The sequence below is a fragment of the Epinephelus lanceolatus genome, chromosome 24 (assembly GCF_041903045.1).
Source record: "Epinephelus lanceolatus isolate andai-2023 chromosome 24, ASM4190304v1, whole genome shotgun sequence".
Taxonomy (NCBI): Eukaryota; Metazoa; Chordata; class Actinopteri; order Perciformes; family Serranidae; genus Epinephelus; species Epinephelus lanceolatus.
The window spans coordinates 14,868,527-14,884,162 of record NC_135757.1 but is presented as its reverse complement, the minus strand read 5'-3'; the positions used below and the strand labels follow the sequence as shown (position 1 = coordinate 14,884,162).

The following is a 15,636-nucleotide window of genomic DNA, read 5'->3' as shown; positions in this document are numbered from 1 at the left end:
ACTGAAATAGTATTTGATTGGTGTACAGTTACTAGAGGGATTTAAATTCAATCCATTTGATTGGAGCATAAGTGGGCAGACTGAGGTTTGTGCAATATGGAGCTACAGTGGACTGTTGGTTCCAAACACACCTCATGAAGCGTTAGATCGGGAGGTGGATGAGGGAGAGATGACTGAATGAATAAATATGACTGAATGAATAAATCAGAACCAAGCCGCAACCTCCAGGGCTGAAAACTGAAGCAAACGTGCCAAAAACTGCAGTTCTTTGAATGGCCACTAGAGGCTGACACTAAGAACCAATCCCTATGACCCCCATGTTAAAATGTCCAACTTTACAGCAGAAATTAACATGTTTACAGCCTGGTACAAAAAACAGTTTTGGTCTCTGTAGCTAATTTCCAGATTCATGACAACTGTGCTGGGGGTGAATTTTCATATAACTCACCCCAAACATTTTACGTGCAATTAAGAGTATGGCTGGTTTAAGTGACATGCTAACTGCCAACAGTATCCTTAGCTTCTCAATCGGATCCACCCCTCGCTCCTCCACATTTCTGCCCTCTTGCCCAAATATGGTCACTTCCAATCTGAAAATCCATCGGTAAAAAAAAAAAAAATAATAATTAATAATAATTTTTTTCTTCCATTACCTCTGGAGGCACTGCCTGGAGTTTTTCGACTAACGGAAGTGCAGGGGCCTGTGGGATCGCTCATCCCCTTCACTTCCAGCGGTGCCCCCAGTGTTACATTCCTACCTGCAACTCGAACCAAACGGCGGTAAAAACGTTGCTGCTAATGCCCTTTTTTTCCTGTCGTGAGAAGTGGAAGGTGTGCTGGTGAATTCACAACGCTTGTAAGTTGTGCTGTTGTCCATGTTTTTCACGTTGACTTGACGGCGTTTTGGGTGGAGCAGTCGCCATGGACACGGAGCTTGCTGTTTCTGGGGACACCTGCTATTTCCTGGGGACACCTGCACGTCTCGGCCCTGCCCCCTCCATTGTGATTGGCTAAAGCGCAGCATTGTTCAACCTCAAAGCCCCGCCCTCCTCGACAGATTCTACAATATAAATTGCAGAATCTGTCTTGAGAGATTAGGTCACTTCCAGCTCAGAAAACAAACAAACAAACAAACAAAAAGATGGCAACGACTGTAATGCCGAACTCCAGACTTCAAAACGGCAGTCCACAAACCAGTGGCTGACATCATGGTGGCTACATCCATAATTTTTACAGTATGTGGGTATGACTAGCTGCTTATGGTGGCTAATGTTAGATATATCAGCAAACTTATTCCTGTGTAGCTGGTAAATTCAGAAAAATTAATTTGTTAATAAGTCTTGACAACTTGTCAAGTTAGATTATGTCTTAGTTTGCTGACATTATGACTCCTTGTTCTATGTTTAGCATGGTGTAGTATTTGTACTATTGTCCTGATATCCACATGACAACAGTGGTCACTGTTCAGCAAAAGTTACACAGTCTTTACACTTTAAATGAAACAGTAAAGTTACTACAGCTAAAGCTACAATATTTCCCTCCATTTTAAGACTGTCTGTTCCCTCAAAGGTTAGCACTGTCAAGACAATTAGCAAATGGTCAGCTGCTCAAATTACTGCGCCAAAGTTCACTTCATTTCTCTGCAAAACACTAAGGCAGATCAATTGGGATGGATTGATTTTACCAAGATATTTCTCTATTTTATAAGCTGGTGTGACTGTGTGTTTAGGAGCTGGACACACACACACACACACACACACACACACACACACGTGTCAACACCTAATCCATCTGAGCTCAGGGGGAGAGAAGAGATTTGACCATTTCTCTAACCTTTTATTCCACCTGTCTGCCTTCACACTATGATCAGATGGGATGCTGTCAAATTGGCCTGGCTCATGTAAGCTGCTGTAAAACCTATTTCTGTACCACACAGCTCAACTCGAAGTGCTATATTACAAAATACATAAATAAATAAAATAATCTGTACTCCTTGAAGATATACAGCAGCTCTTTAAAGGCAAACTTCAAACTGATAGATCTGGATAAAACATCAGTGAAGTGCGTCTGATGCAGAAATGTAGCTGTCAGAACAGATGCAAAGCCATGCACAGTAGCTGGCATCTATGGTATACTGCAGGGCGAAGGTGAATGTATTTTTTATTTTACAGCTATTTAAGTGGTGTCAATACAGGCAATGCCTAAATTTACTGCTCCAGCGTGGTAAAGAAGCTTATGAAAGATGGATGGTGGGGGGAGAGATAAGGAAAAATGAGCGATTCAGAGGCAGAGGGAGGGAGAGACAGAGATAGAGGTGAAAGATGAGATGCAGAGGTGGATAGTGGGAGGCAGAGAGGGAAGGAGGAAATTAAAGATGAGAGAGGAGAAAGTGGGAAGGAAAGAAGATAGAGAGGGATAGAGAGCAGAGAGGAGAGATAAAAGAAAGGCATCTTGTATTTCAAATGCAAGACAACAGAAAATTTTCAGTTTGAGTGATGCTCCTGATTAGATCACTTTCTGGACAAACACCTACACAGCTTTATTAAAATGTTTCCTGGCAACAACGTGTTCCTATATGAAAGCCCAAAGTCTGGTTTCTAGCCTTTGACTCTGCACGTGTCTTCGCCTGTTAGCTTCATATTTTAGGTTAGGCACTTCAGGCAAAAATTCTGTATTTCACTTAAATCAGGTCAACCAAAGCAACGAGGCAGTTCTGTTGCTTGCTGAATTGTGGCCAATAGAAATAAAATAAACAGAGAGGACATTAAACTTTTTGCCATGGTATTTTGACTACTTAAACAGAAAATGGCAATGGTTGTTAGCTGTTATGGTGACAACACTTGTTAGTGATGGCATAAAATGTGTCACACTCACTAATTTGAGAACTCAGTTTTGGCCGACTGCTGCCTATTAGTGATCACAGGTATTGACATCTTTGCACAATGAGTAGATGTATTTATATTTATATTTAGTAGTGTCAGAGGTACTGGGTTATAAAGTAATCTGATTACTTTTTTGTTTTAGCAGGTAACATACCATATATTACCATATTTCCCTGTTTTTTTGTTGCCATTAACTGCATCTTTGATAAAACATGATGTACTGTTACTGTAGCTGCCTCAGAAGAACGAGTGAGATTCACTGCTCAGTGGACAGCTGGGAGGCAGAGAGAAACACAGGGGACAATGTGCATATCAGCATATTTTCACATCTAATTCAGTGAATTAAGAGTTTATTTCGACCAAGTCTCTATATACAGACTCTACATTCAGTGAATGTAGAGTCTGTAGGCAAACCCCAGAGATCTTGCCTCCGGAAGAAGAGCGGAAGAGCCCTGGTTTCCAGTTGTAGGCTGTTTGTAGTCCGCGTGATATTGACCAATCACTTTTGAGCCGGCTGCAGTTGTTGCCAGGTTAAACAGTCCGTGCGGTGAACTAACGAGGTGGAACATAATTGGCGTCACTGCAAACTCTGAATCCATCGCAATGGTTCAGCATATTTACTTACACATAAACGGAAGTCAGAAACGGAAATTCGCCTCCTCCGCCCAAATCAAACCGGTATGCCAAAAAATCGGGGGTCTGCCCCCAGAGGCTGTATCGCCGCCTGCCGGAAGTCAGACGTCGAATACAGCCAATGGGTTCTGAGAATGATTTCGAACCAAACCAGACTTGGTGATTGTTGAAACACTGGACTGACTAACTAAAGGACTAACAAGACAAACTGAGACAGTCTAGGTCATATTTATTTTGTGTCCGTTGAGCTTAAATGAAGTGTGTTTTGAGTTAACAAGGAAAGCAGGGAAACGAAAATCTAAGCTCAGCCACTGCATGCTTTGTACTATTACTCCACTGCTCCTTTGGTCATTACTGCAAAACCTCACTTCAGTGAGTTCTCGACTTTCTGCAAATCGACTTCTTAATACGTAAGTGTATATAGAAGTTAGCCCACCACAAATGTTGCAACGAGCCAGCAGGAACCATGCCAGGCTTTAAAGCCAACTTTATCAGAGGCCAAACAGTTACGGCTCTCGCGTGGTGCCATATGGCCCAAAAATACTTTTTTCCCATTGACTTACATGGTGAAAGAGATGTGTAAAAGAGTGGGTACATTTTTTTGAGTCACAACCCCCGCAAAATAACTTGAGAACTTCAGATTTTAATCCATTTGGTCAGATAACATTTGTAAAGTCTGCAAGAGCCAAACGATTAATGTTATCCCCATTCAAGTTAGCAGAGTGCTAAGCTGCTGGGCTAGTGGAAGTCCCTCATCTCTAGTCTACAAATTATAATTTACAAATGCTACATTAACAAAGGCTGCCGCTCTGACAATCCCGCACTGTTGATTTGAATGGGAATTTCTGTTTTATTCTCATTCTATTTTTATAGTTATGGCGCTTGCAGAATTTTAATCGATGTGGTTGAGGTACCTTTAAATCACAGTCTTAAAATGTGATTTACTTAATATTACTTTATTAAACTTGCTTGTCAGTTCAGCCAAGTGCATCATTTTTTGAATGTAATGTTGTTTTATCACTTGCTGTATTTACATTTTTGTTCCGGAATACATACCACAGTATATGACACATCTACAGTAACTTGCACTTCTCTTTCTCAGTGTCACACTCACAGATTTACAGTCACTACAACTGTTGCAAATACCTCGCCCACTCATTCTTACTCCTTTACACACACACACAAACACACACTGGCTTATACTGTAAAACTCTTTGCTGTTTTATCTTTCATACACATACAATATGCTAAGCCTTTTTTTCTCTCTCACGCACACATGGCTGGTTTGAATTTTTTAAATTGCATCATAGACACACATAGGCAACCGTAGAAATTGCCATATGTACCGTATAAATCCTCCCACTTTCTCTCACTCACACACATGCACACACTCTTTGGTGTATGTAACATGCTAATTAGTGCTTGCACCAGTTTCTCACATAGGGACACAGACTGCGCTGTCCTGTGAACCTCTCTTTCTCCTTCTCGCTCACACCAAGAGAAATACCTCTCGCTGTAATGTGACTGTTTGCCATGTGACAGGATTACTGTGAGGCACTGTCACTTTTTTTCTTTACTGTAAAGCCACCCCAAGCTGTCACGCTGATTAGCTGCTGTAGTACTTTGGGTTCCTCTCTCCAAAACAGAAGCCACCAGTCCTGTAGCTGCTAATGTAAAATTCAAGAGTACGCACATACAGTACAGCTGTCACTGTAACGTTTCAACAGGCACAAGAGATACATAAATGAACAATGGAGAGTTGTATGTAGATTGCGGAGGCCCCCCTCTGGCACACTGTGATCCTGTGATGCTCGTTATCTTTCAAGATGCAAATACAGTATCACTGCAACTAGTCATCATTATCAGTTATTATATTGATTACTATTTTGATTAGCCAATTAATCATTTAGTCTACAAAAAGTCCCAAAATAGCTTTAGTAATATCTTCAAATGTCTTATTTTGTCTGACCTGCAGTCCAAAACCCAAATCAGTTTATGTTTCCTAATGCTGACTGACTAATGAACAATTTTTTTCAGCTCTAACATAAACTAAAGAAAAGAATAACCCCCTGTACTTCACACATTGGATTTAGAATGTTCAAAGAACAATTTTCAACCGAAATATGAAAAAAAAGGGTGAAAAACAAGCCTATTTCCAAGTGAACATGCAGATGACTGCTCACAACAGCACATTTGCCAGAGGAAAATGTAGGAATTATACGTTTCTACAAACCACAAATATTAGGTTTGTACATATGTATCATCAACCTCTCTAAAGTGACGTAGCATATGAGCTGTCTTTGTCACCTGGAGATAGAGGGGATGGTGGATGGCGTGACACCTAGGCGAGACACTTGCCAAGCTGCAGACAACTTTTGGAGAACAACAAATGACAAAATCTAGTGAGTCATCGCTGTGTTTTGAAGGGCTTTTTAGCCACTGAACTTTGGTGTTTTTAGCCACCTATGGCTGTTTTTTCGATTGGATTATTTGTTAACAGTTGGTTTATTTAAAAAGAATACAATAATTGCAAGATAACACCAGAGGAATATGATTGTATTTAAGAAAATTCTGTTCTTTTATGTCTCCAGATCATTTTGAATTTGTATAATTTAAGACTTTTACAGGCTTTTTGTGAGCTGCCACATGCTGCTACTACGATACTGTAAATGCTTTGAAGAAAGCTTGATTTGCATCCACCAAAAGGATTATGTGTGTTTGGGCACATGCACATCCTTTTCCTCATCATGCCCTCAGTGTGTGTGTGTGTGTTTTTTGGGGATGGCAAGTGGGAGCTGTAGGTTCCTGGCTATTCCTCTGTCTGTCTGTCTGTCTGTCTGTCTGTCTGTCTGCCACAGAACTGAATGCCACATCATTTCCCATTCCTCGTTCAGCCGCTACAAATAGAACGGGCGTCTCTGGGGGCTGAGCTCACTGTGAAGAGAGATGGAGTCAGAGGAGAGGAGGTGGAGGCAAGGAGGGGGGTAAAAAAGGAGGAGAAGAAGGGGGGGGCAGCTTGACCCTGGAGAAATGGAAAGGGTACATGGAGATGGAGGAGGATGAAGAGGAGGAGGATGGTGAAATTACAAAGGGAAAATGATTAACATTAGAAATGTAACAATGAAGCCCTCGGGGAGAAGAGAGGGACAGGGAGGAGGGAGGAGAGGAAGAAAGGGAATGAGGAACAAACAAAAAGGAGATAGAAAATATAAATGGGAGGGGGCAGTGAGCATTGAGAAAAAGACAATTCATTTAAGAGTACAGATGAAAAAGGCCGGGGGAGTAAAAGCAACGGATGGATCGATCGATAGACTGATAGAGAAAGATGAGAAGGGCAGAGCGCGAGGAGGCAGCGTTCGTGGAGGTTTTTAGGTCTTCAGTGATGACTGATCTCAAATCTGTGACAACTAAGACTCATGAATGTGAGGCAGAAATGCCACCACTTTCCACCAAATTTGTTTAAAATCATACCTTTCTACAAACTTGAGTGCGTTTTGGGATTTATTCCTAAATGAATACAGCACATGCAATAAGCTGAAAAAGCTCACTCATTTTCATCATTTTAAACAAATTACAATGGTGTGAGAAAATAGAAAACATAATATAATTGCTGTTCTTTTAGTAATCTTTTCTCAGCTACTGCAACCAAGTCTGACAGTGAGCCTGGGAAATCTTCTGTCAAGGTCAGGTCAATGACAGACCTGTTGGTAGCAACAACACAGCTTTTGTTCTCAGGCATTTAGTGTACTTCTGTTTCATTTGAATGTTTTGGTGTTGCATATTTTTATTTGAAACAGATGCGTTTGTTTATGGGACTGAGCATGAAACCTGGGTTATTAGAAAACACAGGACGAGAGGAATGGGAAGAAAGGGTGGGGTAGAGAGAGGGCAGATGAGAAAAGGAGGAAGATGAACAGGAGGGGTGAATGAATATAGGAGAAGAGGAGGAGGTGGTTGAACCAGACACATGTCCAATCCCAGTCTGGTCTCACCCCCAAGGCATAAAGTTACGCCACTTGGCCAGACACACTGGGCTTTCCACAAACTTGTAAACCCATTCAAGTCATTATTAGACGCTCAGAGCTGAGGATGTCATTTAAAGACCGTGAAAATCCGCTTAGGTGGATGGGTCCAACAAACGCAGGACTTTAATGCAGGAGACCGGTGTTCGAGACCAACAAACATCGGCTGCAGCTGTTGTACAACCCCAAAATGTATGTGCCCACAGGATCCATTTTCACGCTTCCCATTCATTGTCTATGTAAGCAGCCGTGCAATGCATTCTGGTGAGAGATGACTAATTCATGCAAACCAGGGGCTGCCAGTGCACCTCGCTGCCTCTGGAAACTCGTGAAAAACTTTTAAACTGACTGCTGTTGATTTAAAATTAAGACAGATTCTACAACTGCATGGCTTATTTCTCATCACAAATATTTTCAAAAACACATTTCAGTGAACTATTTTCATAATGTAAGAAGACGTTGTGAGCCGCAGTGTGGTCAGGTTTGAAATTTGGGAGCACAGAGCCCACATGCCTTGTGGCACACCCATCAAGCATTCAATCCTGAGAAGTGATGAGACCCCTCATGTCTAAAAACGTCCATGTGGAAACACACCGAAAGCCAAGGTTTTTTTGGCGACACACTGCAATCTTTTTCGAACCATAACCAAGTAGTTTTGTTGCCCAAACCTAACTGCCAATCCAAACCTTCTTAGCGCCGGCCCCATCTGCATCAAGATACAATGCAAAAAGCTGCTGTCATTATAATAACGCCAGGGCTTCTGCCAAAGTGGTAAAATAGGACAAGTAGGGATGAGATCACATTGCACATGCCCACTATAAGATTTTTTTTTTATCTAGACTCATGTCCCATTTGCCAAACATGAGGGAATTCAAGGATTTCAAAGTGGAGCTGACGCTGGTTGGTGGTTGACTATTCTAGTATATACTGAATGTTTTGTGGCTTTTTTTCAGACAAGACAAGGGATTAACAAGAAGAGCCATGAGGTATGCATGATGTTTGGCACCTGGTGGCACTGCTAGAGAACAGCGCCGAGTTGGGAAGTAATGACACGGAGGAATAAAAGTGGCTTCTGATCTCCCACACATTGCATCAGTGATGGATTTTAAAACCTGTTTTGTTGCTGTAGCCTTGATTAATGACTAACATGAGTGTGAGGGACGCCAGCCGCCTCTTCTCATAGTTTCATCATTTTTTAGGCAATTCTGTTCCCATTCTAATGTCTGACAGAAACGGCGTCGAGCTGCGGGGAGCTTCAGAGTAGGTGGATAATTCTCTATGGATTCGTCACTACAAGCGACATCCTTCTCATTACACAGAGTCATCTGAATCACTGTTAATACAAAATATTGTTTACAGCAGTTTTAAGTTAGAGCTCATTTAGATCCTATTCTTTTTTTAATTTGCTAGATATTCAAAATTCCATACATGCAGCTGACATGGATAAAAAATACAGAGGGAGTGCTAGTCTGAATTTATTTATTCATTATTTGTATTTAATTATAGACTGATCTGGCATGAGAAGAATCTCAACCTAAAATGAAGGCGCCTTGGTGGCCCAGGGTTTATGAGACGTTAATGCCATATTACAGTTATACATCGTGTAAAACAGCACAAATGCGAACATCAAAACTGTAATCATGACTGCAAAACTAAGATTTTTGGGAAAGCTCCAAGACATCAGACTTGGCACTTAATAAGAAAGAAGATTATGAAAACCAGCCACAGGTGGTGCCTGATGTCAGCCAAATTTGTTGTTAGGGGTAATTAGATATATTTTAAACCTCGCATGACCACTACTGCAAGTTCAGTCATCTCACATTTCTTCTCTACATTTAAATCTCTAATAAGGCAGAACATGCCTCATGTTACTAAGACCTAGTAAGACTACTGTTGTGACTTCTGCCATTATGTATAAAGGTACATGTGTGAAAGGGGCTTAAGATACCCTGCAGTTACCTTGAAACTCATATTCCAACCACTACAGCAATCGTTCTGTTCTTCTACAAAGTGAAAACGTTCCTTTATGCCTTTATTTTTCCACCTCAGTCCAATTAATTAGAAGCCATGCAGTGCACGTTGTGAACTGAAGATTTCCTCCTCTGATTGAGGTGTTGCATGATCTGTCTTTGCATACATTACTGCATTTTGCTTGTTGTTAGGGGTGAGGCATTTGTGTTAAGCTTATAAATGTTCCCTTGTCTTAGGTCTTTAGGGCCCTGGCAGGCACCACAGTGCACCTTGTCTCTAAAATTTCAGAGTGTATTTAGAAAGCTAATGTGTGTCTTTTTTGTCATGTATACCTACAGGCAGAAGGTGATAGCAGCCAAGCAGGTTTTCCTGTTTTGAGACTGAAATAAAATGACAGAGGACTATTGAAAATATAACAATGTTATATTACAATAAAAGGTATTGTTATTTTAGCTTGGTTGCTATTGGGACAACATGTTCACACAGTTTATTCAAGAGATGCATTTTTACTATTGACTCCTGTGCTATAACTTTGCACAAACCTTTTCTCTCCTGTGAGACATTTTCTAATCCAACAGAGGATGGTTGTATTGCACTGTTCCTAATATATGCAGTTCTATATCAGTGGTCTCTCCATATCTTTCTTTCTTTGTCTTTTTAACAGTATGGTGGCCCCAGGCAGCAATCTCTGGGGCTAAAAATGAAGCCAACGTGAAGTGTCAAAAACTGAAGTTCCTCCAACGGCCACTTGAGGCTGGCTCCAAAAGTGAGCAAACCCTTATCGACTCCATGTTACACTTTACAGCAGAAGTAGACATGTTTACAGCCTGGTACAAAAATAGCGTTGATCTCTATTGCTGATTCCCCCCTCCATGACAACTGTAGGGAGGTGAAATTTTATATAACTCACCCATTTAAATGTTATTAAGACTTACGACAGACAGGCTATCGGCAGGGTATCTCCACAGTCTACCCCTTGCTCCTCCATAGCTCCACCCTCTTGTCCAAATATGGCCACTTCTTGCTACAAAAATCTAAGATGACAAAGGCCAAAGTGCCAAACTAGAGTCCACAAACCAATGGGTGACGTCACAATGGCTACATCCATTAATTTCATACAGTCTATGGGTGGCCCACAAGGTTCAAAAATCCATATGCTGAACTATCCATTAACAAGCTCATAAATAACTGCCAACTTCAGCAAGGGCTCTGCTATAGCAGCCCTGCTTTCTAAAGAGGAGAAGGTGAAAAGACAAATTTCCTGCAGCGATCAATTCAGTTTCACATTTTCACAAAGAGTGAATCATCACAATGAATGAAAAGGGCAAGCTAAATTAGCAGAACCCGCTGCTTTGGTCTCATTCAGGTGCTGGGATGTGCAAAGAGAGCGGGCACAAGCAGAGATACATTCTTAAGATCAATGTGTGTGTGTGTGTGTGTGTTAAGGCTCACACACACCTGTCGCGCCAAGACATCTAATTAGGGAGTCCTGTTCTGGCGTCTAGATGTGTATGTACTGAATGTGTGCGCGAGGGAAAGAAAGAAAGAAAGAGAGGGACTGCCGAAAGTCACAAAGTGTGTCAGTGAGTGTGTGTGTGTGAAGAGGTCCTAAGAGAGGAGGTGCGGAGATGCAACAACAGAGAAATCAGAGTGTGACATGAAATATTCAGCTGGGCTTCAGAGGAGACTGTCCAGAAATAGGTCAGCTCAACGCGGTAGCCTCTTATTGGCACACACACACACACACACACACACACACACACACACACACACACACACACACAGACATACAGAGACCCAGACTCCCCTTCTGTCTCCCACACACACTCACAGAGTCATTCACTTGCATATAAAGACACACTGCACAGTTGCTACAAACACACACACACACACACACACAATCATGATGCCTTCCCACCCACAGAGAGTGCAGCTCTGCAGGTAGACAGAGTGTGTGTAAGATAGATAGATAGATAGATAGATAGATAGATAGATAGATGATGTCTGTCACAGTTGCTGACAGTTTAAAGACCTTTTAACTGATTCCCCTTTAAAGCCCCCAAGTGTAATTAGCACCAGTCAACTCCCAGCGTCACAGTGGTAGTAAAGAAAGCCACTTTCACCTCAATTAATGTAACGCTCATGAGCTCTTGTTTCCCTGGAAACCAATCCAACATCCAAGATCAACACCTCCTCTCCTGCCCAAAACGGCAAGACCTCTCCGGGGTGTGACAGCAAGGCCGTTTTCTAGACAACAAAAGAAGGGGGAGGGTAATAATAATAATAATTATAATAAATTAAAAAAAACAGACAGGGTGAGCTCTATATGGAGCCTTTATTCTCCTCCCTTCCATCTCCTGTTTTGACAAATGAATTAATTGGGTGCAGGTTGGTGTCAACACCCAGGAGAGTTGATGTACTTCACCATGGAGGTGGTGGCAGTTTTGCTGTGTTAATAACCTAGACGGTGAGCATTGTGAAGGAGCAAAAACAGGCTGAATATGCACATTATAGCTCCTGAGCAGCATTTATTTTATTTTTATCTCCCCAGAATGGCCCAGCAGCATGTTCAGGTGCATACACGTTGTTTAGTCTCATAAATGGGAGAAAATTATTGTAATGCTCTATCAGACATTATAACAAGGAGATGCTTTTTCACCATTACATGTTAAAATAATCATTTTGGGCCTGCAACGTTTTCATTATTTTCATATTCAGTATAATCTGCCAATTATTTCCCAGCCTAACTTACATATTAAAAGGATGTGCCTTGTATAACTAATGGTCCAAAACTCAAACATAATCATTTTACTAATACAGAATAGTTGGAAAACCAGAAAAAAATGTTCTCAAAGCTAAAAATACTGGAGTTTTGATTGAAGAAACAACTTAAATATTTCTGTCTAAATGATAAACTTAATGTCTTAGCTGTAATGCATTCATAAACAAACTGTTCGCAGCCCACTGGTGGAGGTTCACATCTTCCTTGCTGCTCATCTACCTCTGTTTCCCCTCAGTGAGGCTACCTGACAGACCTGTGGCATTCAGACACATGTGCGCCCTTTAACATCAGGGTTAGTATTTATCACACGTCTGTGTGTGTGTGTGTCTCTCTCTCTCTTTTTTTTTTTAAAATGTCATGTCTGCAGCTTTTTTGAGTAGGAAAAAAGAAGGGGTGAGACGGAATGGGAAGAGATGTTTGGCAATACAAGCCTCTAGTGCAGGTATAACAAACTGCAAACATTTTGTTATGTGTATGATCAATTTTTCCTTCACTTTTTAAAGCAAAAATAAATTTAAAAAGATGAGAGTGCACTCCAGCCTTGCAAAATTGCTTCATTTCACCTCCACAATAATTAATGTGGATATCCCAGTGGAGTCACAGGTTGACAGCGACTGTCAGTATGAGGCTTTGTTATGGTTGGATAGAGACAGTGGGGAGACACAATGCTGGCCAGGACAATACCTGCCTAGGCTTGGGGAGTCAGTGGATTATTTTCCTCTAGGAATGCCCTTCCAGTGGTGAGGAAGCATCCCTCCATCATCATCAAGTCATTCAGAGCAACTCTTTGTTCTCTACTGTTAATGCATAATAGAAGACACATGGTAACTACCCTCTATCCTGTCCGGTGCGCCCGGGACAGATAGATGAAGCGGTTGTTGTGATTTCATAAGCCCATACAATGTGACTTCCTCCCCTCTTATTACCTGTACCCAGCGTGCTGGTGCACTGCCAGTTCTCGGTGCTCGCCGGCTTCCAGCAGGACTCCCACAGGGACAGGTAGTACTGGTCGTCGGCAGTCACCCACGCCGGGCTCATCACGGCTCCCACATCCAAGCAGAGCGCCAGGAACACGCACACCAGCCCGACCAGCTTCAGCGGCGTCAGCGGGGAGCTGCGCGCCGACTCCTCCGTCTCGGTGACAGCAGACGACATGGCGCGGCTGGAGAGGCGAAGAAGGTGAACCGGTTCAAAACCCGGGGAGGATGCTGATGTGTGTGCGTGGATGTATGTGATGATCGGATAGATGTGAAAGTCGGGCGGGGAAGTCTGAGCTGAGTGTTGTTGTTGCTGCTGCTGCTGCTGGTGCCGCCGCAGCCGCCTGCGTTGCGCGCTGGACGGACGCTGCGCCTGTGGGCACTGTTGCCGCCGCGCACCGGAGATCTCCACCGTTTACAGCGCTGACGTCAAGGCTCCGAGAGATCAGCAGGTGCTACAGGGTCCTAGAGAGAAAGAGAGAAGAAAAGTCAGGACCACCGCTTCAGGGCCGTAGCCAGGATGTGAACGGTACAGAGGTCCTGAGCCCAAACTCAAAGACAGTGTGACCAGCCACCAACCAACTCTGTGTTTTGTGAGTATCAAAAACATGCCTGTTCATGGCGGTTGACTCAGCCATATTTCTATAACATCTTTTTATTTATGTGTCTCTTCCTCCAACTGATTTAGTTTTTGTTATTGCAGGCCTGGTTGTATTTGCATACAACAGTCACATTTTACAGTCGGCCTATTACTTAAAGATCTCACATATTGACGTTTGGTCATGAATTTTCCACGTCCACATATGACATGCAAAGCACCCTGGGTGTGTTGGTTGTTGATGTTCTGAAACACCATGTCAAGTTCTGCCTGTTACATGCATTGTGCTCTTTCAAAATACACTTCTGTTTGTACAGGAAATTTACAATTTACATACAGTCTCTTTCAAAATAAGCGCATGACGTTGCCAACTGATGTTTTTTTCCTTCAACAACAAACTTGGGTTGGGTTTAGGTAACAAAAGCAGGTGGTTAGGTTTGGGAAAAAAGAACAGGGTTTGGCTTTGGAATCTTAAGAGACACAAACACTGCTCTCTTGGGTGAAAGTCGGTGTTTGTTGGACCCATCCACCACCCCTCCTGCTTGCCTCAGTTGGACTTTTCACCGCCTTAACTTTCGTCCTTGTCCCACCGTGTTTCCCCATGATGCCGCCAGGCACCGTTGTACTTTAACCAATGTTAAAGGACACCTTTTTTTGTTGGTTTCTGGCACCGCAATCACTGCCGAAGCACTGGATTTAGACAACTTTGGAGTGAGACCGGGCTCCAAAAACAGGATCTATGCATGCGTTAAATTCAACTACTAGTTGAAGCTTCATACTTGATATGGAAGGGGACTTGAGCTAGTGACACACCGGTTCCCAACCCGAGTCCCTATGGGCTGAGTTACTGCCACCCCATGGAGATACTGCAGTTATGTGCGTGGTTTGTCCATGTGGTGTTGTTGTACCCCCACTAAACATGGTTCATGGGCGTATTCAAATAACGTTAATGTCTTTATTGTGTGATAAATGTCAGATAGCCCACATAAAGTCAGAGTAACGTGTCAATAATGTTGCGCTGCATGTCATCTCCATTATCCCTGCTTTTAATCTTCCTTTTAAATTAAATGGGCTATCTTTGAGTTCTGGACAAAACAAGACATTTAAGGATGACGCCTTCTTTGTAAGATGAAGAATGTGTTATTTCTTGACTCAAAATGTACATATTCTTCCTTTAAATTCCACTTGCCTCATTTAAGTTTGTCATGTTGAAATGCCGGAAAATACGGAGCATGACTCCGTCGTTAAAAAAATCCCCACTGATTTAGGATAAGTGATCAATGGTAAAAAATTACAAAGAGTTAGGATTGGATTTGGGATTCACTGTTAGATTAAATATTAAAGAAGCAGAAGAGAAAAGGAGAGCAGACACATTGATGGAGCCGGAGAAAGTGGGAGGCACATGAAGGAATATTATTGTTTCTTCTGCATACTAATGACAAAGCCAGAGATGAGACAGAAGAGACAGAGAGAGGGAGAGACAGGAGGGGAGAAGGCCAAGAATGCAGAGGTTAGCAGGTTTAGGGAGGCAGAGCCATCCATATGTTTATTCGAGCAGAGAGAAAGGAGGGATGGAGAGACTGATGGGAGGAAAAGATGGCCTTGTTTACTCCCCATCAGGACAATAATGAGTGATGATGAGGGAGAGACAGAAGGAGGCAGGGGAGCAAAGCGGAGAGCAGAGGAGAAGAGAGGGGAAGGGCAACAGATAGAGGTGAAAGAGATGGAGGGATGGAACCCTGGAGGAATAAAGATAGATAATGGATAGATA

General features: G+C 42.4%; 1 protein-coding gene across 2 annotated transcripts in view; it reads right to left on the bottom strand.

Moving 5' to 3' along the window:
- Window positions 1–15,356, bottom strand: part of LOC117249882 (transmembrane protein 47-like) — a 30,077-nt gene extending 14,721 nt beyond the window's left edge. For both annotated transcript variants that reach the window (XM_078165691.1, XM_033615683.2), the window contains exon 1: window positions 13,217–15,356. In XM_078165691.1, coding sequence (XP_078021817.1) covers window positions 13,217–13,445 — 229 coding nt within the window. In that variant the 5' untranslated portion in view covers window positions 13,446–15,356. The remainder of the gene's footprint in view (window positions 1–13,216) is intronic.
- Window positions 15,357–15,636: the final 280 nt, after the last annotated feature.